Genomic DNA, 25,723 nt, shown 5'->3' with positions numbered 1-25,723 from the left:
CTCCGTTTTGTTTGCTTTTTTCAAGTTCTCTCTCTCTCTCTCTCTCTCTCTCTCTCTCTCTCTATGCTACTTTGTAATTTTGCTGGCTTTCTTCAATGGCTATACCTGAGGGAAAAGGGAGTGGCAAAAGTCTTTTCTTGTGCTAAAATTGGTCTCTATTTTTAGATTTATTGGTTGTGCTGTGGTTTATTTTTCACTTTCTTCAGTTGATTTTTGGAATTGAGTTGTTTCTTTTTCTCCAAGTTTTGTTTGTATAATCTTTTTTTCATTTTATTATCATTCTTTGATTGTTTTAGTTTAATTCAACATGCTTTGCTAATTTATGAGAAAAAATATCCAGTTTATATGCTGCTAGAGAAATGACAAAAAATATTACTGTTACAGAAATGTCAAAAAATTTTATCATCAATATGTGGCTAGGTATTACCATTAGAGAAACTGATAAAGAGTACTAAATAATAATAAAAAAAAATTGGCCGTCATGTTATAAAATTCATATATTAAAAAATATTATTATTTTTATAATACAAATTTCGGTTTGAAAAATAATACTGTATTGGGTAGTCAAAATTGTATAAATATTTGTTAGAAAGTGATATTTTAAAATAAGATATAAGACAAAGAGTTAGTAGTTAAGATTGTAAATGAAAGTGAGAGAAAATAGTAATAAAAAAATAATAGAGAAATATTATTTAATAAAATAGAGATAGGGATAGAAAATGAAACCTAGGAGGTGTGTAGAAGATGAATAAAATTTAGAGATAAATTTGAGGAAATGTGATTTGAGTTAAATTATAGGAAATTTTATAGGGATCCGGATGAGGATGCTCAAAGTAAGAGTAATGCATTTTTTTTTTTTTTTTTTTTTTTACTTTGTGATTAAGGAATTGTTTTTTTAATGATGTTGTGAATTATTTTTTTAAAAAAATATTTAAAAGTGTTAAAAAAAAAATACATGTAAAAGAAAAAGTACAAAAAAAAAAAAACACATCACACAACTAACGGTAACTCCCAAGGGTGGCCGTAGATTGAGCGAATAGAAGGAATACAACAATTTCAGACTCGTCGGAAGCTGATTGAGCGACTAAAAAAACATTACAAGTGAAATAAATGGATGCGTAATAGAAGGAATAAGAGGAGGCAGACCGCGTTATACACAACAAAACTTATGGCCTCTGGATGAAAAAACCTCAGAGCCATAGTCCCTAAAACTCCATACAAAGTAGCAATAAAAAATGTGGTTGGAGTTCTTACAAGAGTCTACACAGTCCTACTCCAACAAAAGATTTACTTTGCAATGAATTTTCTCTTTTCTAGATAAACTTTCTGCAGTCATGCTTACCAGTAATCTCTACATGAACAAATACCACCTTCAAAATGATGAAATCGATATGCATCCCTTACTACAATAGCTCGATTTGAAATCTTTGACACATACTTAATCCAATTATGGCAGTCATTACAGACTCGGAGATTCTTAAACACATGTACAGGAATTGTATTGGATAGGCTAAGAAGTCCAAAGGCAATTGCCAATTTCTCACTATGAATATGTGCTGCTGCATCCCTCTGCCCTTGCTCTCCATCACCCAAAAGAGTGTAATGGTCCGGCATATAACCGATTTCAGCTGCCTGTTCATTCAAATCTTTTAAGTATTCATGTATCTTATCTGCTAGTGGGTGGAGCCTGTCACCGACAAAGAATGCATGAATTGAATTCTTAACCTCAATCCAGCTACGGCCAGGCTCTTTCTTCACACCCCTGTTTTTCATCATTTGCCTTGCATAATCCCTAGAGTCCCATTTCCCAGCCACTGCATATATATTTGATAGTAGAACGTAAGTGGCCGAGTCTTCAGGCTCTAGTTCTAGGAGATGGCGGGCAGCAAACTCTCCAATTTCCATATTCTTATGAACTATACAAGCACTTAATAGGGTCCTCCAAACCATTGCATCTGGTTTAGTTGGCATATCCTCCACAAATCTTCTTGCATGGCTCAAGAAACCAGCCCGACTAAGAAGATTTACAACACAAACATAGTGCTCAGGTTTAGGCGCTAAGCCATGCTCTTTGCTCATGGATTCAAAGTAGTCAAGCCCCTCATTCACCATGCCCACATGGCTACAGGCTGTCAAAACTCCCACAAAAGTAATATGGTTAGGCATCATACAAAGCTTTTTCATCTCCTCGAAAAGATGTAGTGCTTTAATACCATATCCATGTTGAGAATAGCCCGTAATCATTGCATTCCAAGAAACCTCATTTTTTTCAACCATTGCACGAAACTCTCTCTCGGCATCATCTATGCCACCACACTTGGCATACAATGTGATTAAAACATTAGAAACCTCAGTTTCTGAACTATACCCAGTTTTTAGAATCATAGCATGGATTTGCTTCCCAGGTTTTTTATTTGCCATATTGGCAGCTGCACTAACTGCAGAGGCAAATGTGAATAAATTAACTTCTACTCCAGCTTTGGTCATTTGAACAAATACCTTTAGTGCTTCCTCACAGTACCCATGCTGTGCAAACCCCGATATCAATGCATTCCATGATATATTATCTCTATCACCAATTTTTTCAAATGCTAAATATGCTTCTTTAATTCTACCACATCTAGCATAAAGACTGACAAGTGAATTCCCAATTGAAGGATCATCTGAGTAACCAGAGACACATGATTTAGCATGTATTTGCTGTCCTTGGTTGAGGGCTTGAATACCGGCACATGCACTTATGGCACTTGAAAATCCAATATTATCAGATTGGATCCCTCGATTTAGCATTTCTACAAAAAGTTTAAGAGCCTCGGCAAACATACCATGTTGTGCATGGCCAGCAACCAAAGCTGTCCAAGAGACAACATCTTCCTCAGTTAGTCGTCTGAGGATTTTCACGGCAGTATCAAGTTTTCCATGCTTTGCATACATATCTATAAGCACACTGCAAACATACACATTGAGCTGAAACCCAGTCTTTATGACTTGAGTATGAATCTGCTCTCCTAGATAAAGAGCTCCCACAGAGGTACATGTTTTCAATAAACTTGGATAAGTAAATTGATTGGGTAACATACCTTCAATCTGCATCTGTCTAAATATTTCAAATGAATCACTCAGATTACCTAACTGCCCATAAGCGACTAACATCACATTCCATAGGACCACATTATCAGTCTCTGTTGCAAGAAAAAATTTATGGGCAGTATCTATGTCTGAGCATTTCACATAAAGATCCAGCAGAGAACCTTCAAGAATGAGATCTGAAGACATTCCAGCTTTCATTGCATATGAGTGAAGTTGCCTTCCTGTATGAAGAGCTCCAATAGATGCACAGGCACTCAACAAACTTGCAACTGTAACACAATCTGGTTTCAAGCAATTAAGCTGCATGTCCTTAAACAATTCCAGAGCCCTATCACTAAAACCCTGCTGAGCTAGCCCTGAGATCATCGAATTATATGAAACCCCATCCCCATATCGCATTTTGCTGAAAATCTGTTCAGCAGATGTCAAGTTCCCCGAGCGGGAATACAATGTAACAAGAGCATTGCATACATACGTCTCACAAGAAAACCCCTCCTTAAAAACAAGACCATGAAGCTGCTCTCCCACATCAAACAGCTGTATCTTGGCGCAGGCACTTAGAACACTTGAAAAGATATAAGGAGTAGGGGCAATTCCCGATGAATGCATCTGGCAAAATAAGTGAATGGATTCTACTTCATGTTCATTCTGAGATAAACCTGACATCATCGCCACCCAAGAAACACTATTCTTGAAATATAATCTATCGAAGATCTTTTTAGCAGAATCTATAAACCCATTTCTCAAATATAAATCAATCAAGAGATTACATACACGTGTATGGGCACCAAAACCATGATAAATAATCCTAGCATGAATCTGCTCCACGTGATGGAAGGAAACATTACTACCCCCGCACGCCCTTAAGACTCCAGCAAATGTTGTTTCATCCGGACTCATTTTCTCAGCCGTCATCCGACGAAAGAGACCCAATACCCGACCAGTCAACTTGTTCGCAGCAAATCCATTGATTATTCTATTCCAGGAAGATACACTTCTATTATGCATATCATCAAGAACCTTAACTGCACTATCTAAATCACCGCAGGCAACGTATACATCGATAATTCGATCACACAAAACATGCTCCGAATCAAAACCCAACTTCAAAATCGTTCCGTGAAGCTTCTGACCACACAATAAGGAACCATAATTCAAACACCCTTCTAAAAGCCATAGATAGGTCTGATGATTCGCTCGAATTCCACGCTCTTCCATGATATAGAGGAAATCAATTCCCTTCGAGTTTCCTTCATCTTCTTGGACTGGGAAGTCGTCAAACGCATTGGATATCGCAGTGTTACTAAAACGAGCTAAATTATTTCTAAGCAAAAGATACGGATTTGTCAGAAAAGAATGGCGTGGTGTGATCCCCTTATGAAGATTTAGCGCGGTTTTGAGAGTGCTTTGGCGTCTGAATGCACGCGGGAAGTAAGAGAATAAGGAACGTGGGAAGGACCAAGGGAGAGAGATTGGAGTCATTAGCATTGGAGAAGGATTCTTGGAATATTAGGAGTCAACACAATCTCCAAAGACCCGCTTCTTATTAGTCGTGAGGAAGTGAATCTGATGGGGTAGTGTTATGAACCTCCATGGAAGTGAAGACAGAGGAGAGAGAGGGAGGGTTCAGTCGAGCAAGGTAGAAGGAGTGAAGTGGGTCTGTACGTACTGATAAATGGCGCCTTCCTATATTAGGCGCTAGTGTCTTTTTTATGCATAGATTTGCTCCGCATCCGCAACTGTTCCGTTGCACGATATACATACTTTATTTTTTATTTCTTTTAAATGTTAGATGCGTCATCTCTCTCTCTCTCTCTCTCTCATCAAGCTCTCTCACTCATCATCTCTCTTTCATCAAGCTCTCATCTCTCTCTCCCTCCTCGAGTCTCTCTCTCTCATAGCCTGGTAGTATTTCGAATACGGAGGCTTCAAGGTGTGGGCTTTGGCTCATGCCACGTAAAGTGTGGTTCGGTTGATGCCAAACAGTGGCTGATGCAAAGAGTTTTTCTTTTATGCATGCTAATTGCTGATGGCTTTCCTCCGCCTTAGTGAGGTTTTTTATGCATATATTAATGGTTTTCCCCTGACTTAGTGACGTTTTTCAATAGAGAAATGATTTGTGCAGTCGGGAAATGCAGTCGGCGTGCAGTCGGCTGTAAAAAAAAAATTAATACAGGACCTACATGAAAAAAAAAAATTATTTTTATAGCTTTTTATAATTCATGCAGGTCTCCCTGAATATAAAATAATTTTTTTATAATTTTTTTTTATTCATTCCGTACAGCCGACTGCACGCCGACTGCGTTTCCCGACTGCGTGTAGCAAAGCCCTTTTCAATAATAAACTGTAGAGCTTCTGCCTCTTTTACAAAAATATAAAAGTAAGTCGGTCACCAATTTTTTAATTTTTAAAGCCTTAAGATTCGAATAAAAAATCTAAAAACCCATAATTTCTCTAACTTTAATATAAATTAATATTTTAATATTGTTATTATTTTAAATAAACGTTTCTAACCTCAGTTTATACACCGGATGGACAAAACTAGTGAGGCTGCGAGTAATGAAAAGATATCTTCGGATTTTCTATACAATTTCAGTTTATACTTTGATCGTATGTGTTGATTTCTTGTGATTACAAAACGAAGAATTCCAATCACTTTATTGCCTTTAGAAACTGCAATCGACCGTAACAACACAATAATAGTACAACATTTAGGATTATTTGCGAAGAGCAATTGTATCACAAATTTTGACATTGAAACATGCGACGTCTCAAATAAGTAATTTCGATTATTTCCGGCAATCCGACGACAAGTGTCGTGCCAGATGCACAACATGGCCGCATCTTCTCTAACATGTTCGTTTCTCATATGTATATTGCATAAAAACCGTTCAGTACAGAAAGAAGAGAATGAGCCCGGTGAAAAGTGACCATATCATCTCCCAGCAATGACCTAGGGCTTCTCCTTGGAGTCTTGAAACAAACATACTTTAGAGGGTGTTGAACGAAGAGGAAGAGGCTCCGAGCTCAAATGAGATGGTGATGTTTTAATACATTGATTTACCAGCCAAGCAGGAAAAATATAATTCTAATTTGTTTTGCCAGCTGCTAGATTCCGGCCAAACTGGATTATCATTGGCTTGCCTTTGAACACGTATCCATTGACTAGATTCTGCAACCACGGATTTTGTTTAGTTGTAAGAACCGAATATGCAACTCGTAATTAAGCGGGACCTCTAAAAGTTAGCCATTTCCACAAACTTATCATAATAGCATAAAAGAATCCCACGGTAAAGAAATCATGTAAGCTTTTTCTTCTCCTCTTCAAAAAATGAAAGTCATGCTGTAACCATGAGCGATTACAAATGGTGAAAACAGCGGAACCGAACATAGGGATATTCTGAACTGAAGCATTCATCATCAAGATCTTGACGAAGCAAATCAGTATGTTACTAACACAGCAGAAAGAACGAATCAGTTTAAGATATTGGCTTACCACATACAAGATGTAGGGGTAATAAAGATAGATGTAATGTCTGACCCCCATATTGTAATGGAATGTCCATATAATCCTCACACTGAAGACAACAATTGCATGATGAATAACATAAGAGTTTTGTCTTGGACCTTAGTTATCATGCACATTGTCTATCATCAATAAACTATTATTTACCGATAAAAAAAGGTTTAAAACGACAGCACTAAAGACAATGACAGAAAAACAGAATGCTGAAAACAAAAACTGAAAATTATTGGCTCTTAAATTACTTTCATCTGTGTAATGGAATGGAGACAATTAGTTTTAGGAGGATTCTTCTCAATGCAAACCACCTGTCTCTTTAACAAAAAAGTCAAGGTCCTAACGCATCATATTTATATACCCCACCAATCACCTGATAAACCCCATCTGTCTCAAATGGTCTGTCCAACCAATTAGAATTCAACTGGTTAATGGTCTCAAAAGTCAGGCCATCAAGATTTGGCCTCCAAGAGAATTGTTCTGTGAGAATACCTTCGTAGCAATTGACTAGTGACTCTTCATAACATCATGATCCGAACAAACTTGGTCATCAACCTGAAGCATCTCAATGATATTATTCCTACGGTGAGAATCAACCAACAATGGAAGAATTTAGTGCATCTGTCCCCTTCTTTTAACCAAATGGCTAGCGATTTCTATTTTCACAAGATTTTTTTCCATCAAAAGTACCTTCTCAAGCCTTGAGGTGATAAAACTTTTTCCCGAAAGACTCCTAAAAAATAGGAGCGATCACCTCCCTCCCGTCAAAAACCTGTAAATCCTCAAAAAGCAGCCACCTTTGACTATCAATATGCCTAAAGACATCTGCATTCCTTGTCTTCAAATCCTTCTACAAGGCTTGAGTTTTCCAGCCAAAATAAAATGTGGTGTGCCCTCCAAGAGATACAGGGGCCTCCACAATTTCACCTTCTCCACAAAGCCCTCAACTTTCAGCCACATGTTTTCATACTTGAAATAACTACTACCCGCGGGAATGCCCCCACAATCCAGCAAAATAGGGAAATGGTCTGAGCAAATCCCAGGTAATCTTCTTTTAGAGCAACATTGAGTAATGAGTCTCACATGCAGGGAAAAACAAAAAATGTCCAAACGGGACCAAGCCCAATTGTTGGACCATGTGTATAAGCCCCCGACTAGAAGCAAATCCACTAGCCTCTTTTGTTTTCGCAGATGAGATGAGTTGAGTTGAAATTAAAGTTGAAAATTGAATAAAATATTATTAGAATATATTTTTTTAATATTATTATTGTTTTGGAATTTGAAAAAATTGAATTTTTTATTTTCTTTTGTGTGAGAATTTGAGAAATTTGTAATGATTAGATGAGATGAGATGTGTTGTGAAAACAAACAAGGCCTTAAATCCATATCAAAAATTAGCTCAGATAATTCAATCATTGCATGGCTAAGTTGAGCTTCTCCCAACCTGTCACTCGAAACTGAGTGATATTAAAACCACCTCCAATGCACCAAGGTAAGTTCCACCAACTGCACATACAAACTAGCCCATCCCATAGATCCCTCCCACCGCAGTCCACATTCGGCCCATAAACTCCAACAAAAGCCCAAATAAACTCATCATCCACATTCTTAAGAGAACAAGCCACCAAATGGTTCCCAATACACTCGATAAACTCAGCCACCCTCTTATCTAACATAATAAGAACACCCCTGGAGGTTCCATTAACAAGGAACTCCCAATCCACATACAGACATCCCCACAAGCTTCTAATGATACGTTGATCAATTAACTCTAGCTTTGTTTTTTGCAAACAAACAATTTCCACTTTTCTTTTTTGATAAATAAATAATTTTATTAATCAAATGGCAACGCCTGAATTACAACTCTAATGCCCCACCTAAGTGGGTGCATTAGAGGCTAGAAAGTCCCGAAGGGCCATACCATTAAAATCAACAGCTATGTCCCAACTACAAAGAGTTCTAAAAAATAAAAGTTTAAGCTCCTCTATAGATCTTTCTTGGTCTTCAAACGTCCTTTCATTGCGCTCCCGCCACAAACTCCACATGATGCAAATCGGAATCATCTTCCACATAGCTTTAATCGGCCGCCTTCCTCTTATGCTTGGCCAACTAGCCAATGCTGCCTCAACCGTTCTTGGCATCACCCATACCATTGCCGAGCGAGCAAACACCTCGTTCCATAAAGTCCTTGCTACCCCACAATGTAACAGAAGGTGATCGACTGACTCTCCTCCACTTTTGCACATACAACACCAGTCTGCAATGATAATCCTTCTTTTCCTTAGATTATCAGTGGTAAGAATCTTACCCAACACTGCTGTCCAGACGAAAAATGAAGCTTTTGGAGGTGCATTGTGACGCCATATCTTCCTCCATGGGAAAAGAGAAGTAGACTCTGGGGTGAGGACCTTATAGAAAGATTTAACCGAGACAATACCTTTTCTTATTGGCTTCCACCACATGACATCTTCTTGCTGGTTGTCTAGATTTATGGAGTATATAAAGCTGTAAAAATCTGCAATGCTACTCATCTCCCAATCCTGTAGTGCCCTACGGAAATGAATATTCCAAACAATCCGTCCCTCCATCACCTCCATAGCATCCGCCACTGAAATATTCTTTGCACTCGCCAGTTGGAAGAGAGATGGATACACATCTTTTAAGGCCCAACAATCACACCACACATCGCTCCAAAATTTAATCCCAGATCCTGTACCCACCTGAAACTTAACAAAACGGTTAAACACCTCCCAGCCTCTTCTAATGTTTTTCCACAACCCAACTCCATAAGCCCCCCTTCTCTCGTGCTCCACTCTCCCCATAAGCCGCCATACTTTTTTTCTATAACCATTTTCCATAGGGCGTCTGGTTCTCTAGGGTATCTCCATAACCATTTGCCTCATAATGCCCGATTAAACACCCTTAGGTTTCTAACACCCAAACCTCCCCCCTGGATTGACTTACATCCCTGTTTCCACTTGACCAAGTGAAACTTGAACTCATCTCCCCAGCCTCCCCACAGAAAATCGCGTTGAAACTTCTCAATACGGACTGCTACACTTGCTGGAATTGGAAAAAGAGATAAGAAATATGTGGGTAGATTAGATAGTGTGCTTTTTATCAAGGTGATCCTACCGCCTTTAGACAAGTACATTCTTTTCCACCCTGCCAGTCGCCGCTCAATTTTCTCAAACACCATATCCCATATAGAAGTAGCCCTTGAAGCACTCCCCAAAGGCAGTCCCAGATAGGTCATAGGAAGAGAAGCAACCTTACAACCCAGCGTTCGTGCCAATAGGCGGGTGTTTGGAACCGACCCAATTGGCACCAATTATGATTTATCCAGATTCACCTTCAGCCCAGAGACAACCTCAAAACAGAACAATACGGCCTTTAGCGCTTGAACCTGCCTATGCTCAGCTTCACACATGATTAGTGTATCATCTGCAAATAATAGGTGGGAAATATCAATGGTGCCCCTGCTTGGGGTTCCAATCGGGAATCCTGCAATAACACCATTCACAACCAGTGCCGATATCATCTTGCTTAGCGCCTCCATGACCATGACAAACAGCAAAGGAGATAATGGATCCCCTTGTCTCAAACCACGTGAACTCTGGAAAAATCCCACTGAGGTTCCGTTCAAAAGAACTGAAAATTTTGCCGAAGAAATACACCAACGAATCCAGGCCCTCCACCGCTCCCCAAAACCACACCTCCTTAATAAGTGTAAAAGGAAATCCCAATTAACATGATCATACGCCTTCTCCATATCAAGTTTGCACATGATTCCTGTTTTCCTGGCGTTTAGTCGACTATCGAGGCATTCATTGGCAATTAACACTGCATCTAGGATTTGTCTTCCTTTAACAAAAGCATTTTGGGGTTGAGTAACAATCTTACCCATCACCTCACTTAGTCTATTCGCAAGTACCTTGGATATTATCTTATACACCCCACTCACTAGACTGATAGGCCTAAAATCCTTAATCTCCGTCGCTCCCACCTTCTTAGGTATCAAAGCTAAGAAAGTGGCGTTAAGGCTTTTTTCAAATCTTCCCACCCTGAAGAACTCCTGGAAGACTTTCATTAGATCTTCCTTAATAACACCCCAACAGTCTTGGAAGAAACCCATAGAGAATCCATCCGGTCCTGGTGCCTTGTCCTTAGCCATTTTCCTCACAACTTCATAGATCTCTCTCTCTTCAAATTCCCTTTCTAAATGTGATGCATCACTCAAACCAATGGTATTAAAATCCAGCCCATTCAGAGGAGGCCGCCATCCCGCCTGTTCCTTTAGCAGGTTCTCATAATATCCCACAACATGATTGTGGATTTCCTGTTCATCTCTGCACTCCATTCCATCCACCTTCAACATCTCAATGTTGTTATTTCTCCTATGTGAGTTTGCTATTCTGTGGAAAAAGCCCGTGCACCGATCCCCTTCCCTCAACCATAATGCTCTTGATTTTTGACGCCACGACACCTCCTCTAATAGGATCAACCTTTCAATTTCTGCACCCAGCTCAACCTTTCTATCTTTTTCTGCCTGTGTGAGGTGTTGTACCTCTTGAAGTCTCTCAATCGCCTGAAGTTCCGCCAGCTTTGCTTTTTTGGTTTCCCCTACATTACCAAACGATTCCAAGTTCCAAGATTGGGTATCCTTTTTAAGAGCTTTCAATTTTGCCGCAAAAATGAAACTCGGGGTTCCTTGAAACTAATATGAGGACCACCATTGTTTAACCCTATCCACGAAACCTTCTGATTTTAGCCACATATTCTCAAATTTAAACGGTTGACGACCCTTTCGAATACCTCCACAGTCTATCATAATTGGCCAATGGTCCGAGCCAATACAGGCTAGCCTCTTCTACCAAACCTCCGGAAAGTGACTTTCCCATTCCGGTGAAATGAGAAAACGATCCAGTCGGGACCAGGACTGATTATTCGACCATGTAGCGGTACCCCCAGCTATAGGCAGGTCTACCAAATTCAAGTCAAAAATGCACTCTGAGAAAGCCTCCATTGCTGGTCGTAATCTTCTGCTTCCCGATGCTTCACTTGGGAATCTCACGATATTGAAATCTCCCCCTATACACCAGGGGAGATCCCACACACTGTGAATCCCAGCAAGTTCATCCCATAGCAAGTTTATCCCATAGCAAGTTTCTTTCAGAATCTGAATTGGCACCATAAACACCTGCAAAAGCCCAACGATAGTTATCGGCTATACTCTGAAACGAGCATGCCACCGTATAATTACCAATAAATTCCTCCACCCTTTCTACCACAGGTCTGTCCCACAAAACCACAATTCCTCCTGAAGCTCCATTAGAGGCCAGATAAGCCCAATCTACATGTACACCACTCCATAAACTTCGCACTATTTCTCTATCCATACATTTCAATTTAGTTTCTTGCAAACACACAATATCCACTTTCCATTCCCTAATCATATTTCTAATCCGCAGGCGCTTATCCCCCTCATTAAGCCCACGAACATTCCATGACACAATTTTTGGTTTCAAGGAGGAACATTCTGCCCCTTCCCTTTTACCCTACCCCTACTAGCGCTGCCCTCCATGTTCATCGACCAAGTCAATCTTTGGAGTTCCCGATGCTTTTTTGATTTTCCTTTATCCTTTTGTTTGTGCCCTGCTTCAATGGCTGTAAACAACGCCATAAAATGCTCCTCATACCCATCACACTCAAGCCCCACTATTTTTTGAATTTCTTTCACTTTATGATAAACCCAATCTATTACATTCGGTTGGGGAGGGAGGCAGAAATTTAATGGGGTAGGTTCCTCCAATCTACTTAGCGGAATTTCTTGACTGACTCCATCCAGAGCAATATCATCCAAACCCACCTGTTTTTCTTCATTAGAAAGCACAAAATCACCCTCCACCGAGTAACTACAATCATCGGGCCCCTCTCCTTCCGCTTCCTCAAACTCCGAATCACTGGCTGATTGGATTATGAGCTCCAGACCATCTTCCCCATTGTTTCTAGAGGAGATCGGCGTTTTCTGGCCATTACACAGAGAACAATTTTCCTTCACTCATCGGCGTTGAATGGTGTTGAAACGATGTTGGGCTGGGTACGTCTGTAGTCGCCGTGACCTTGCCGGAGTGTCCCCCTGTTCCCGTCGGCAGCTTCTGTGGACTCGCCGGTGTCATCTGACTCGACTGTGTGCACAGAACACGAGTTGGTGTCTCGGTGTTGATCGACGGGTCAACGGGTCGGGATATCCGGTTCGAAAGGCTCGGGTTAGGGCCGACAGGACTTAAAATTGGGATGGGCTGGGACGGCCCAGGCCCACAGCCAATTAAAAACATATTCGACGGCCCCGATTCCTCTAAATCTGCCACATGGGTCGGGCCAGGCCCAGGTCCAGGCCCACCTCCATTTAATTCAGAAACCCACGGCCCCGCTCCCTGTCTTTCTTCTCCTAACATCAACTCCTTCCCTTTTATTTCCTTTTTCATCCCGACATAGGCACGTAATTCTTCCAGCTCCCTCTGCATTTTCCTCATCTGTCCCTGCAACTCCAACAGTCTCCTACTACTCACCCACGTCTCCTGTCCCACCTTAGGCCTGCCGTAATCTGAAGACATTTATTGGGATCATTAAGACCCCAGACATTCCAAGAAAGGATTTTAAGCTTCATGGAGAACATGCCAACCTTCCCTTAGGTTTGCCTTGACTATTGCTCTCCTTCCAATTATCACAATTAATAGAGCAAAACGCTTAAGCTCTCTATCTTTTCTTGAAGCAAATTTGGGGGAGAATACAACCCGCCTCAGTGGCAATAAGTAATGCCCTGAATTGATCCTCAAACCCATCGCATGAGATCACCACCCAAACCTGAATTTCCTTCACTTTCTGGATCACCCAATCTGAGGGTAAGCCAACCATAGAGGGCAAAGGTGACAGAATACATACTAATCTGAATTTCCTTGCAGATTAGTATGCACCTCTATCGAATGGAAAGAATCCGATTAGGGCTGGGTATGTATCTTTGGCATGATGTTTGGTGTGGTGCAAGGGCTCTTAAGTGTGTTTTTCACACTCTGCCAAATTGCAAGTGACAGAGGCCTTCATGGCTGATTTGTTGGTTTGTTCCAATGGCTCTACCCAATGCTTTTTCTTTGAGAGTGGCTCAAGATTGGGAACTTGGAACTTTTGCTGGTTTTTTTGGTTCATTGTATGCTATGGCTTTTGGTAATATTGTGGAGGACATGATGATTTGGCCTCCTAGTGGGAGTGATAGATTCTCAATGAGATTCTTTTATAAGGCCCCTTATGGCTTTCATAATGACCACTTTCCCTGGAAGAGTATTTGAAAATGTAAGGTATCTACCAAGATTGCTTTCTTTGCTTGTACTGCGTCCCTTGGGGAAATCCTCACAATTGAAAATTTCAGGAAATGGGATCTTATCATTATGGATTGGCGTTTCTTGTATAAGAAAAACAGGAAGTATGCAGATCATCTATTGTTACATTGTGAGGTGGCCAAGTTTTTGTGGGATGAAATCTTTAACAAGATTGGTGTGGCATGGGTTATGCGTGAAGAGTAATGGATATATGTACGTGTTGGATAGGTCTTAGGGGTAATTTTCAGTTCCCGTTCTTTTCTTCTACTACAGATTCTTGATGCTTTATGCCGGAATCATCTCTCCTATCTTCTTCCTACCTATAAGGAATTCTTTCTTCTTATTAGCTTCCTCTTTTTCATTTCTTTTGGGCGGTGGGTTTGATGTTGAGCTCCAGGTGTTTGAAGGTAGAACCAACATTTTTTTGAAGGACAATGGTAATATCATTTGAATTACCGAGAGAAGCAGAAGAGTGGTCAATTATGTTTGTTTCAGTGTCGTCGGCGACATTGTAGGAGTGTTTTGACTCACCATCGGCGTGATGGTTTTCTCAGAAAGGTGCGAGAGGGAAATCGTGTTTTTATCATGCAATGGCATGCTAATCCAAGGGGCTGTTTCTTGCAATTGGATGAGTATGGGAGATCCCCTCCAAAACACCAAGGGAGATCCTACCAACAACAAAGATCCGCCATTTCATCCCATAAAATGCTTCTACTACAATCCAAATTCGGACCATAAACACCAGCAAGTGCCCATTCGAAACCATCATCAATACTCTTAAAATGACACACCACCAAATAGTCCCCCACATACTGATTAATCAGCTCCACCACCCTTTTATCCCACATAATAATAATAATAATAACCCCCCCCGGGGGCCACGTGCGTGATGCCCCTTTTGAAACTAACTCCACCCATCCCACACAATTACAATTCCACAAACTATTTTTTTTTTTATGAATAACATTTTAATTACAATTCCACAAACTATTAACAATAGATTGATTAACAATCTTCAATTTGGTTTCTTGTAGACAAATAGCATCAACCCTCCACTTATGCAACAAATTCTTCACCGGGACGCGTTTTCTGAAATCAGTGAGCCCCCTAACATTCTTTTTTTGATAATTAATAAGATAAATTTATTCCAAGTAAATAGGCATAGCCCAAGTACACATGATGTATACAAATGAAAACACCTACTTACTAGCTAAAACAGAAAATAACTAAGACAGAACAGTACAATCATTCCCATTTCTTACAAGATTTTTCACCCAAAAGCTTAGAGTACTAAGGAAAAACTCACTGAGTTCCCCTATAGAACGTGCACAATTATCAAAGCATCTCCCATTCCTCTCTAGCCATAAACACCAAAGTAAGCATCTCCCATTCCATGAAATTGTCTTAGGCTTCATTGATAATCATTAGCAGCCCTTTCCTTTCCTTTGTTTCTAAGTGCACTTCCACACCTTCCATTATAATTAACAGTGCACTTCAATCTCTTCAATTCCCTCTAAAGCAGATTTGGCCAAAGAAGGTTGCCCAGCCTCAATAGCAATCAAGAGGGGCTATCCATGTAAACCAGCTGCCACTGCACAGCGGAAAACAGCTGCACACAGCCAACCCCCTACACATCGCCTCTCACTGCACAGCAACGCCACACTGTTCGTGCCACTGCGAGTTAGTGGCTGCACCACCCCCTCTTCATGGTAAAACTCTCTCTATCTCTCGGTTATATCTCTCTACAAGCAGACCCAGCTCATCCTCACTTGTTCCCATACGTCCTGCCGCCTTGGACAGCCACCTCCCTCCCTGTGCCAGGCCAAGCAACGCCCATAGCACACACACACACTCTCTCTCTCTCTCTCTCTCTCTCTCTCTCTCTCTCTCTCTCTCTCTCTCTCTCTCTCTAAGTTAGCATAGACCTAAGGTTGAAACATGTTGCTAGTTTGAAATGTTCCCGTATGAGATCTACGTGCCTTACAGCTAAATTACAAAAAATACCCCTATTAAGCATTGACCTAAGAGTTTATGGTTTATGAAGATTTCCTATAATAAAATCAAGAGAATATAGATGTTTGGATGCAGATATATTTTTAGTGTTTGAGGATTTTAGGCTTTAGGGAAACATAGGTTATTTAATGCCTTTAGGGTTTCAATTGCGGAGTACGTGTTTAATTAGAAAATTGACGTAAGTTACTTGCTGCTTATTTTATAGGTGATTTGCTGCCCCCCAAAAATATTGGATTAACGCTATGAGATAAGTAGCATGATCATACTCTTAAACGTATGTACGTTAAACATCATCTTTTATAGAAAATATTATGCATGTACGCCCTCCATTGGAAGCCCTTTTTAGGTACCCAAGTCATGAAAGAAATGATTTTTGACTGTCATGATTTTATGCAAAAGTTTCAAGTTAGTTGCATGACACATGCATCAAGATATTTTATGAAAAGTAATGATTTTATAAGAAGAGTTATGCATCAAAATATTTATGAAAAATCATGATTTTATGTGAAGAGTTGCATCAAAATATTTATGAAATTTCATGATTTTATGTGAAGAGTTGCATCAAAATATTTATGGAAGGTCATGATTTTATGCAAGGCAACATTATCGTGACATTTATGAAAGATTATGATTTCATTTTAAATTTATAATATGATAAAGCACGATTTCATTTGAAATCTATGATATGATAAGGCAAGATATGGCAAGAAAGTATGCATGTATGATTATGATGAAGTATGGTTGTTAAGATACGTAATGGCCTATGCTATGATATGAAGACGCTACCATAAGTTTAAGAGCCATATTGCATTGCCAGGATGTACACGCTGGTAGTGCACCCAATGTGTCTTTCTTATGAATGGATTCTCAAACCCATGGCCACGGGTGGAATCGGAATCTTTAAATTCCCTAACCCTAGCTCACGGGAGTCAACAGTGGATACCGGCCTTATGACAAGCGAAAGACAAGTTAAGGCATTTCATACACAGTTTAGTTCAGGTTCATGTTATTTATATGTGAACTATGAGTATGCATGATTTTCAAGAAACATTATGTTTATTGAATGATGTATTGCTTATTGAGTATTAAACTCATTTTTATTTGTTTTTATCTTTTAACCACCCCAATTGATGATCGTTATGATGATGGAGGTGTAGAACGGGACTTGGCCCAGGGAGGCAAGGCAAAGGCCTAGACAGTCAATGACAGGATCAATTTTATGATTTTCAGTTTAATAAGTTATTTTGTTAAGCACATGAGAGTTGATTGATTTTAATAAGTGCTTCAACAGACTCTCTTTTATATTTTAAGTATTTTAATCAATAGTGATATTTTTATTTTATGGAATCTTTTATACCTGGTGCTTCGTTAATAAGAAAATTTTAAAGATCAAAGTTAGTAGCACATCGATCCCTCTATTTTCTAAAAAAATGACATTGTTCTTAACCCTAGCGGGCTGAGGTGTAACAAAATCAGGGCTCAGCTTGAATGTCAATAGGTGCAGATAATCAAGGTTCAATTTGGTCACTTAAGAATCTTGAGATGAGAATTTTGAGTTTTAGATGAAAGTTTAAAATATTATATTTTAATATTATTATTTTTTTGGGATTTGAAAAAAAGTTAAATTGGAAAAAAAAAGTTGAATTGTTTATTATATTTTATATGGGAATTTGGGATAGTTGTAATGATGAGATGAAAATTTTGTGTTTGAGATGAGAATTTTGAGAAATCTCGTGTGGCCAAACCGAACCTAAGCATGTGGTTAACCTTTCAATGAACAAATCTCCTACATTTTCCATAGGCACCCCCAACCAATAAGGGTTTAAAAATGGGACTTGCAATCAGATTTGGAAATCCTGGCAATCGTTATTCCGAGATCAGGAAAAGAGTAAAATGGTTTTCTAGCATTGGCCTTTTCTTTAGTCGAATTTGTTTAACCTTCTAAAGTTCCATTTCAATTAATCAAAATTGGATCTTAGGATGGCCATTTGACTTTCAACAGCTAGTATGAATGGTGAAAACAATTTCGAAAGCGGCATTCACTTCAATACTGAAGTAAAGCTACTTAAAATTGGGAAGCATGTCAGTGAGTTGGTAAGGAACCCAAAGGAATTCATGATAAATCATTCAGATTCCTGTATCAGCCTGATATTACACTAAATTCATAGCAACTCAATGTTCAAATGAAAATATTATGAGCCAAACCACGTAAAAGAGTAGGGACCAACTGTAACAAAATATATTATGTATGTGCTAAGCTGAGATACCCCCGAGTATATATAGAAACATCAGATTACATTCTATAAGACACATACCAATGCGCGATGGGCAAGTTCAACTGATGGAAATGTCACAAAGGCTTGTCCTCTCATTCTTCCCTCCTGAAATCCAATTTTAGTTACTTCCAGGTTCAAAACTTGACAACCATAGCACTTTAACTTGATTAAAAACATATTCAATCAGAAAATTAAGATGATATATCATGTCCATAGGTTTGTTTCCATTTTTGAAACATCCCTGGTAAGAAGGATTTGTTAATGCTTTCACAATCATAGAAATATTTCCTAATGCAGATACGATTATCCTAAAAAAAACAAATTTTCATCTCTTCATAAGACCATGTTCGTCAAATGAAGTATTAATTTGGTTCTTACTATTAAGAGCAATTATAGTGGCCTTTGTTCCTGTAATTTGCCATGATCTCAGCGTTAGATTATGGGATCAAGTCAGATAAAGCACTTTCACAACTTCAAGTGTTCAAACAAGAGAACCAAAACGCTAGCAAACAAAGCTCATGGTTTTAATACCTTTTTCTTATAAGTAAAATGGATCTAATAACTGGAAGCGCCTTTCATAAGAAAAATATGTAACCAACACGTACTTCAAAATGCAAATTTTCAAAAATGATCTTGAAACAACTAAGCATCTGGAGCTAAAAAGATTGTGATTAAGAAGTTTGTTCCAGAGTCCCCACCTGCATAAGCTTCACACTGAGACTGGATTTAGTTGCATCGACGCTTCCAAATAATGATCCTAAGGCACATATAAGTATCATACACAGCATTAATGTTTGAAGCACCATAAAGATTCAAAGAATAATCTTTTAACTAGAATGAAATAAAGAATAATCTTTTAACTAGAATAAAATCATAGCGTAAAATTTTCAGATAAACATTACCTATCAAAAAAACGTTGTCAGATAAATATCGTCTACCAAAACCTAAACTAAATTTCATTTAAACTAGCAATAATCAGAGCTTGTGATCTCACCAAAAATGAAGTAGAAGTCATCAGCCACTACATCCTTTGCCAAGTTCTTTACATACAACACTGATGTAGGGTTCCCAGCTGTATAGTTCTGACAAAATCCAAAAGAGCATGATATTAATCATTCAATGAGATGATTTTCTTGTAAAATCATTTTAATCCAGTCATACATACTTTGTTTAAAAGAGCAGATCCTCAAAATTGTTATAAGCTAGTGCTTACTGCAAGCCCTACTTTGATATGAAATTCGAAAGAGTTTCATATTAACCATTCAATGAACATTTTTTTTTTATAAGTAACCATTCAATGCACACTTTTTTTATATAAGTAACTATTCAATGAATATTTTTTTCATAAGTGCGATAAACAGGTGATATTTGTTAGTGTTTACTTTGCAGTTTTTTACTTTTAAATACATTTAGTACCTTAAACATTGGTAGTGATAAAATTTCCTCTGGGGGCAACTTTCCACTTTCTAGTTCTTCGGAAGTTGCATAAGGTTTAAAATCCAAACCCTCTTTGTCTGGCTCCTCTAATTCTTTTGATGTTGTGTCATCTCTGTGTTCATTCTGAATCAATTTCGGGGCAATCTTGATCTGCAATACAACCAAGAAAGGCATCTCTATGAATTTGACAGAAGAAATATTCTTTAACAATTATTTATCTCAGAAAAGAAATGACCTGTAAAACAGGGTTTTTCTTTTTAATCATTGGAATTTCTTTTGGAACCAAGGTGGCAGGTTTTAATCCAACAGCCTCATGTGCGACATCTTTATCAACTGCAGGCCCCACAATCGCTTCTTGCTTGCGACGCTTTCGGCTAAATTGTTTTACTGTTGAAGCTCCAAAAAGATAAGCTTCTCCATCTATTTCCTAAAAATATTTCACAGTAGCACAGGACAATGAGAATCTAAAAGACAACTCAAGGATTTTACTTTAGTTCTATTCATTAAAAAAAAAAATCCCTTTAGTTCTGTCTGTTTCAAATTGCTTTTGTAGAAGCTTAGAGATATTCATCCAACAAGAAGATCAAAGATACAGTTGCTCTTTTCCTCAATTGTCATAACTAAATGTCCTTAAAGGCTTTCATTAAAAAATGCACGGTGGGAAGAATTAAAGAAAAATTAACAGCAGAATTTTCATTTCTGAACAATTAAAATAAAAATGACAATCAATTTAAATGTTGCTTGAAGAGGAAAGGTCAACCTTTAAATGCTTCCAATATTTTTTATATAAGTAAAAATTTATCAATATCAATAGGCGTACACTAGATGTATACAAGAGAAAACATCTAGCTAGAAAGTAGAATTTTTTTTTTTTTTGATAGGTAAGCTAGGGAGTAGAAATAGATACAAGAAAATCATGAACATTTAGTTCATGATAGGGAAATGATTGGAACAAAACCCAAGAGGGCGAAATTAGAAACCTATCCAATCTAGACCAAGCCCGATTGGATGACCATGTGAATGGCCCTCCAATCTCTTGCTTGGAACAAAGACATGCCTCCCCTGATCTCTCACTTGGGAATGTTGAAGCCACCACCAATGCATCAAGGCATGTCCCACCAATCTAGGTTTGGTCCATAAACTCCGACAAAGGCCCACTCGAAATCATTTACCACCTTTTTCTTAAAAAAGCAAGTCACTGTAAATTCCCCAATGCTTCCAATATAAACCCCTAGAGTTCAAAAAGGCAATATATCTTATGAATCTATGCGAACTAAATTGCGTAATACATGGCCCAAATATTTAAGGTCATTAGTGCAAGATGTTACCTCATCTGAAGATTCCATTTCTGAATCACCACTGGACAGATCTTCCAAATGAGGCTTTGCAGGTACAGAAGGGGGAGGTGGTGGTGGTGGTGGTGCAGGTACTGAAGGCGGCAGGGGTGGAGTGGGCAGAGCCATTCTAAATGGAGCTGGAATATTCATTTTGTTCATCAAGTGCAACACCTAGAATTAAAAGACAAGGTCGAAACTGTTGTAGTTCATTGGTTTATATGATAACGGCAGTATAACTATGGGAGCAAAGGATGGAAAACCGGATACTAGATTAGAATGATTCTCATAATACTATTAGGGGAGACAAGAAAGGGTAAACAAGTAAATTGTTCTATTAGCTGTGCATAAGATTGGAGACAACCTGAGTATAAAAGCGAGGAACGGCAATAAGAGCATTTACAATATTAGTCAGTATATTTCCATCGGGTGGAGGATACACATATCTGCAACAGAAGCTTTATTAAAATAGACACAAACAGTTCTAAAGATTTCTCTGTCATCCAAAGCCTTGGGGTCAAAGGAAATAGAAATACATACTCCAAGTGAGGAGGAAATGGATAGTCAACACCAAGCCTTGGGGCAATGGGTTCGCTAGCAAGGGTAGACCCTAAAATTGTATGTTTAGTAGCATCCTTGAACATAGACGTAGATGTGGGTGGTATATGAGCTTCACTTTTTTTCAGTTTGGTATCCACGATTGGCTCGTTACTAGCTCTCTCCACCGATAAGACTTTAGCAAGAAACCTCAGCCTGAAAGAACCCAACAGCAAAGGCAATGGCCAAACTTTAACATGATGACATCAAATGATAGATCCATCAGAATGAATTATCTTGACAGAACAAGAGTAATGTGCATGTGTGTGCATGTGCGTGTTTATGTACATAGCAGAGCCATGTCAGCTGGTGTCTTAGCAACACAGATGTCCCAATGAAAGCCCAAACTCAAACAGAGGACAAATATTACCCATTCAATTGACGAAATGCCTGGTAAGCCAATGCTTCATTCTTGAAATCCAGGAAAGCACAGTTTCTCAGTCTGCAGAAAAAAAAAAAAAAAAAAAAAAGGAAAAGTGAGAGCAGTTGAGGATGGGATTGATAAAGAAGGAACGGTGTTATTAAATTATAACCCAAAAAAAGATGTCCACCTACTGAGGAGCAGAGCAAGGACGGACAGAGAAAGCACCGTAGTTAGAGAAAAGTCTGGAGAGGGTGTCATGAGGTATGGCTTCAGGAAGGTGTCGAATCAAAAGGGTTACAACTCCTTCTGCTTCTTGTGCTACCGCTTTTGCTTCTTCCTCCCTGCCTAAAAACTGAAAGCCCGACTGCTGCATCTGAGAGTTTCTGTAAAGTTCCCTCATTTGTCAGAGAAAATGAATGAATATTTAGAAGGATTCTTCTACATACAAAAAAAGAAAACAAGAAAAAAACCATGAAGTGTCACGCCCGTACCCAGAGGGTTAGGGAGTGAGTTCCTGTCACTTAATAGAATTAAACCGGCACATCTAAAACTAAGACTACACAACTAAGCGACTCCACGACAATAACCCCATAATTTCATTTCTTATAACCCGATTACTACTCAACTCCAAACCAACAAAATAACTTCATGAACTTCATTTATAACTAGTTGGAACTACTCCACTTATGAATATGTGCATTCAAATATTCCATTAACACCCATTACTTAACAAGCCGACCCATTTAGAACAAAACCTAACCACGTCTTACAAATATGTTTACAAAAAAGACTCCAAATAATTTGACGAATTGCATACATACTTCAACCCCTTCCATCATTTATCATCCTGAGACCTAATGATCCAACCAACCATGTTTTCTTTTTATACCCATTGACTCACAAGTACTCAAATTGATTTCACTAATACTTCATCGCAACCAGCTTACTTCCATCACCAATTCAACAACCAAATTCCATCCAAACCTCATTGAAACATTGCCATAACCAAGCTATTACCAATACCAAGCCATTAGCACACCCAGAAACACAAATCAGACTCTACAATGGCCGAACGGTACAAATCCATCATAAACCCGAATTTTCAAATTCGAACTAAATTACTAATTTCCACTCTAATCCTAACATCCCAACAAGCCTCAACCTTCTGACTGAAACAAGAGCCATATCAACAACACAGTTTTCCAACTAGCAACGCATCTTACCTCGAGAGATGGGACTATATCGCGACGATTGAACTCGGCGTGGATGGAGGCTGCGGCGGAATGTAGTGAGATCGCGAGCAAAAATAAACAGACAGAAAGATGGAGTGCGTAAACAGAGAGCAATCAGTGAAGGAGAGAGAGGGAGATACACACACAAGGACAGATACAGCAAGAGCTTACCGTCGTTCAACGAATTTCGGAGAGGGAAAATTTAAGAACGGCTGTGTCAACGGGAAGCACGAACAGGTGCGTCGACGTACGGCTTGGTCACGTGCGGAGGTGCACGATGGCTGAAACCGAGCGGAGATGAACGAGAGAACCCGGGGATTTGCTACGGCACAAGAAAAGGGAAATTAAACCCACTGAAACCAGAGGATCAAGGGAGAAAGACAGAGATTGGAAGATGAGATGCTTACCGGTATCCAAAATTTCGGGCGAAAGGGATGCCGGTGGCTAGAAACTGAGGAGGAAGTGGGGGCGTGTATCTGTCAGAAGCTCGTGGAGGAACGAAGGCGGGAGGTTAGAGGTGAAGCTCTGGTCAGAGAAGCCGCTGGAAGAAACTGAAGCGGAGATCAATATGAAGTTCGAAGTTAGATTTGGATTTTATGTCCGAAGAAACACAGTCGTTTAATTATGTTTTTTTAGATATTCAAACCCAGCGTTTTATTTAGGAAAATTCTGGTTGCAAGCCCCGTATACGGGGCTGCAATACAGGCCTTAATGAAACGGTGCGTTTCATTTATATGAAATGAAACGCACCGTTTCACTTAAGAAATAAAACAAATCCCCATAATTGATCTTCAAAACACAAACACCAAATATCTGCCCAGATATCACTGCCCATCAACGAACCCCGGCCCTCCCCTCCCTAGCCCCATCACGGCACTGCCCAGATTTCGCCCGTCGCCGTCGCCGTCTCCACCTAGTACGTCGGTTTTCGTTCGCTCAAGGTTTAAAAATACGGTAAATCCTTTCGGGTATCCCTTCCCATTCCTGAAATTGTGGTATTGAATGTGAATCCGTGTGGATAGTAGATTTTGATTTCAAAAAATTTTCGAAATCTATGAGTATATTTAACAAAATTTGTAGATTTTGTGTATTGTTAATCTATGTTATTCTAGAAACACTTGGACTGGACATTGTTATATAATGGGTGATTAGAGACTGCCGAATCCATCGATACCCAAAATGTTACCGTAATGCATGCCAACTGTTTGTGTAAATGTTTAGTAGAGAGAATTTGTCTCAATCCAGCTGGGTTTACACCTTTATCTGTATTGATCCTAGAGTTACAGCTTTATCTATTTATTTATTTATCATTAGTGATAATCTTGAAGGGAAATTTATTGTGGATTTCAGTTCAAAGGCTGTGGAAGTAAACAAAGAGCTTTCAATGGCACATGCCTTTGTTTAGTTGCTTGTTCTTATAATTGCATTATTTTACAACAAAGGTCAATTTATCCAAAATCCGCTTACTTATCTTTCATTAAAATTCTGATTTTCCACTTTTTATTTTTCTTTGCATCATTAAGATTTGGATGTTGGAGGCAGAGTTAGTCTGATTAATATTTTTAGATGTCCTGCCTAAATGTTATGACCCATAACGAAAAAGAGATAGAAATATGCTTAAATGAGTCAGATAATATGCTTAAATATGCTTATTGTTATTCATGTACGTGAGTCCTGAGAGCAATATTAAATGTTCAAAACATATTAGAGGACACATTACATGTGTGTCTATCATATCTTGGATAAGTTATACAAACTTTTATTTCATAAGCTTGCCTCAACACTCATGAGTCATGAGGAAGATCACAAAGAGGTCAATGAAACCCAGGAAGTTGAGTGTATGTCTGGCTTTGCTTCTGTAATTAACTTTATAGATACACATTCTATGTCCTGCAACAGTCTCGGTATTAGGTTCATCATGGTGTTTATCGATCTTAAAAAAAAATCCTGATAATGCATGTTTCCATGAGGAACCTTTAGCAGGCTCATTAAAGTGACTTCAGTTGATTCTCTAACTATTATCATTAAATTTTAATGCTGGAACTCACCTTCCAGTCAGTGGAGAATGTCCTAGCTTTGTCAAAGCACGCTCCACTTCTTCACTGACCTGTATTTATGAAAATAGCAGAATTAATGAGAAACCTCAACATAGTTGGGCCAATGTGGAAGTATTGATGCCTAAGAAAAGCTAGACTTAATTCACGTTGGTCTATACATGTGAATGTGCAATCCATGGAAGAATATTATCGATTTAATGTGGTATATTCCTTGATCTGTTGTGGATGCTGTAAAGTGATTAAGTAAAAGAGCAGCAACTGCTTTCTGTTCTTATGATTTGCCATTTCATAGGGCTTAAAAGTAAAGAAACAAGCACGATATGAACAATTAGATGCTAGCTCCCGTCCATTAGGTGATTGATTGATAACTTTATGACTCACAATTTTGCGGAGAAGAGGCTCCAAAGATGAGCAAAGTCTTTGCAAA

General features: G+C 38.9%; 2 protein-coding genes across 8 annotated transcripts; both read right to left on the bottom strand.

Moving 5' to 3' along the window:
* Positions 1-1,122: 1,122 nt before the first annotated feature.
* On the bottom strand, positions 1,123-5,056 carry LOC122278008 (pentatricopeptide repeat-containing protein At4g13650). The gene has a single exon (XM_043088051.1). The coding sequence runs from the start codon at positions 4,576-4,578 to the stop codon at positions 1,339-1,341; it is 3,240 nt and encodes a 1,079-aa protein (XP_042943985.1). The 5' UTR covers positions 4,579-5,056; the 3' UTR covers positions 1,123-1,338.
* A 720-nt stretch (positions 5,057-5,776) lies between these two features.
* LOC122278006 (U11/U12 small nuclear ribonucleoprotein 65 kDa protein) lies at positions 5,777-23,850 on the bottom strand. 7 transcript variants are annotated; one of them, XM_043088046.1, is made up of 15 exons: positions 23,647-23,850; positions 23,411-23,561; positions 23,231-23,280; positions 22,195-22,390; positions 22,014-22,085; positions 21,587-21,799; positions 21,411-21,492; positions 21,041-21,220; positions 19,948-20,139; positions 19,692-19,862; positions 19,270-19,357; positions 18,974-19,032; positions 18,315-18,380; positions 6,587-6,668; positions 5,777-6,262 (listed from the first exon to the last, which is right to left on the bottom strand). In XM_043088046.1, exons 4-15 carry the CDS (start codon positions 22,263-22,265, stop codon positions 6,138-6,140), a joined length of 1,401 nt encoding a protein of 466 aa, XP_042943980.1. In that variant the 5' UTR covers positions 22,266-22,390; positions 23,231-23,280; positions 23,411-23,561; positions 23,647-23,850; the 3' UTR covers positions 5,777-6,137. The 7 variants fall into 7 exon arrangements, with proteins under 7 accessions (XP_042943980.1, XP_042943978.1, XP_042943981.1 ...); XM_043088044.1 differs by having other exon boundaries at positions 22,199-22,390; positions 23,647-23,849; XM_043088047.1 differs by lacking the exon at positions 23,231-23,280.
* Between the last annotated feature and the right edge of the window lie 1,873 nt (positions 23,851-25,723).

Source organism: Carya illinoinensis, chromosome 10 (genome assembly GCF_018687715.1).
Source record: "Carya illinoinensis cultivar Pawnee chromosome 10, C.illinoinensisPawnee_v1, whole genome shotgun sequence".
NCBI classification, from domain to species: domain Eukaryota; kingdom Viridiplantae; phylum Streptophyta; class Magnoliopsida; order Fagales; family Juglandaceae; genus Carya; species Carya illinoinensis.
This window is presented reverse-complemented; position numbering and strand designations above follow the sequence as displayed.

Excerpts from the sequence above, each read along its gene's own strand:
- LOC122278008 (XM_043088051.1), bottom strand. The coding sequence starts at position 4,578 with ATGCTAATGACTCCAATCTCTCTCCCTTGGTCCTTCCCACGTTCCTTA.
- LOC122278006 (XM_043088045.1), bottom strand. The coding sequence starts at position 22,380 with ATGCAGCAGTCGGGCTTTCAGTTTTTAGGCAGGGAGGAAGAAGCAAAA. Across the intron at positions 19,033-19,269 it reads TGACTTCTACTTCATTTTTG|GATCATTATTTGGAAGCGTC; the intron begins GTGAGATCACAA and ends TATGTGCCTTAG. Across the intron at positions 18,381-18,973 it reads TCAGTGTGAAGCTTATGCAG|GAGGGAAGAATGAGAGGACA; the intron begins GTGGGGACTCTG and ends ATTGGATTTCAG.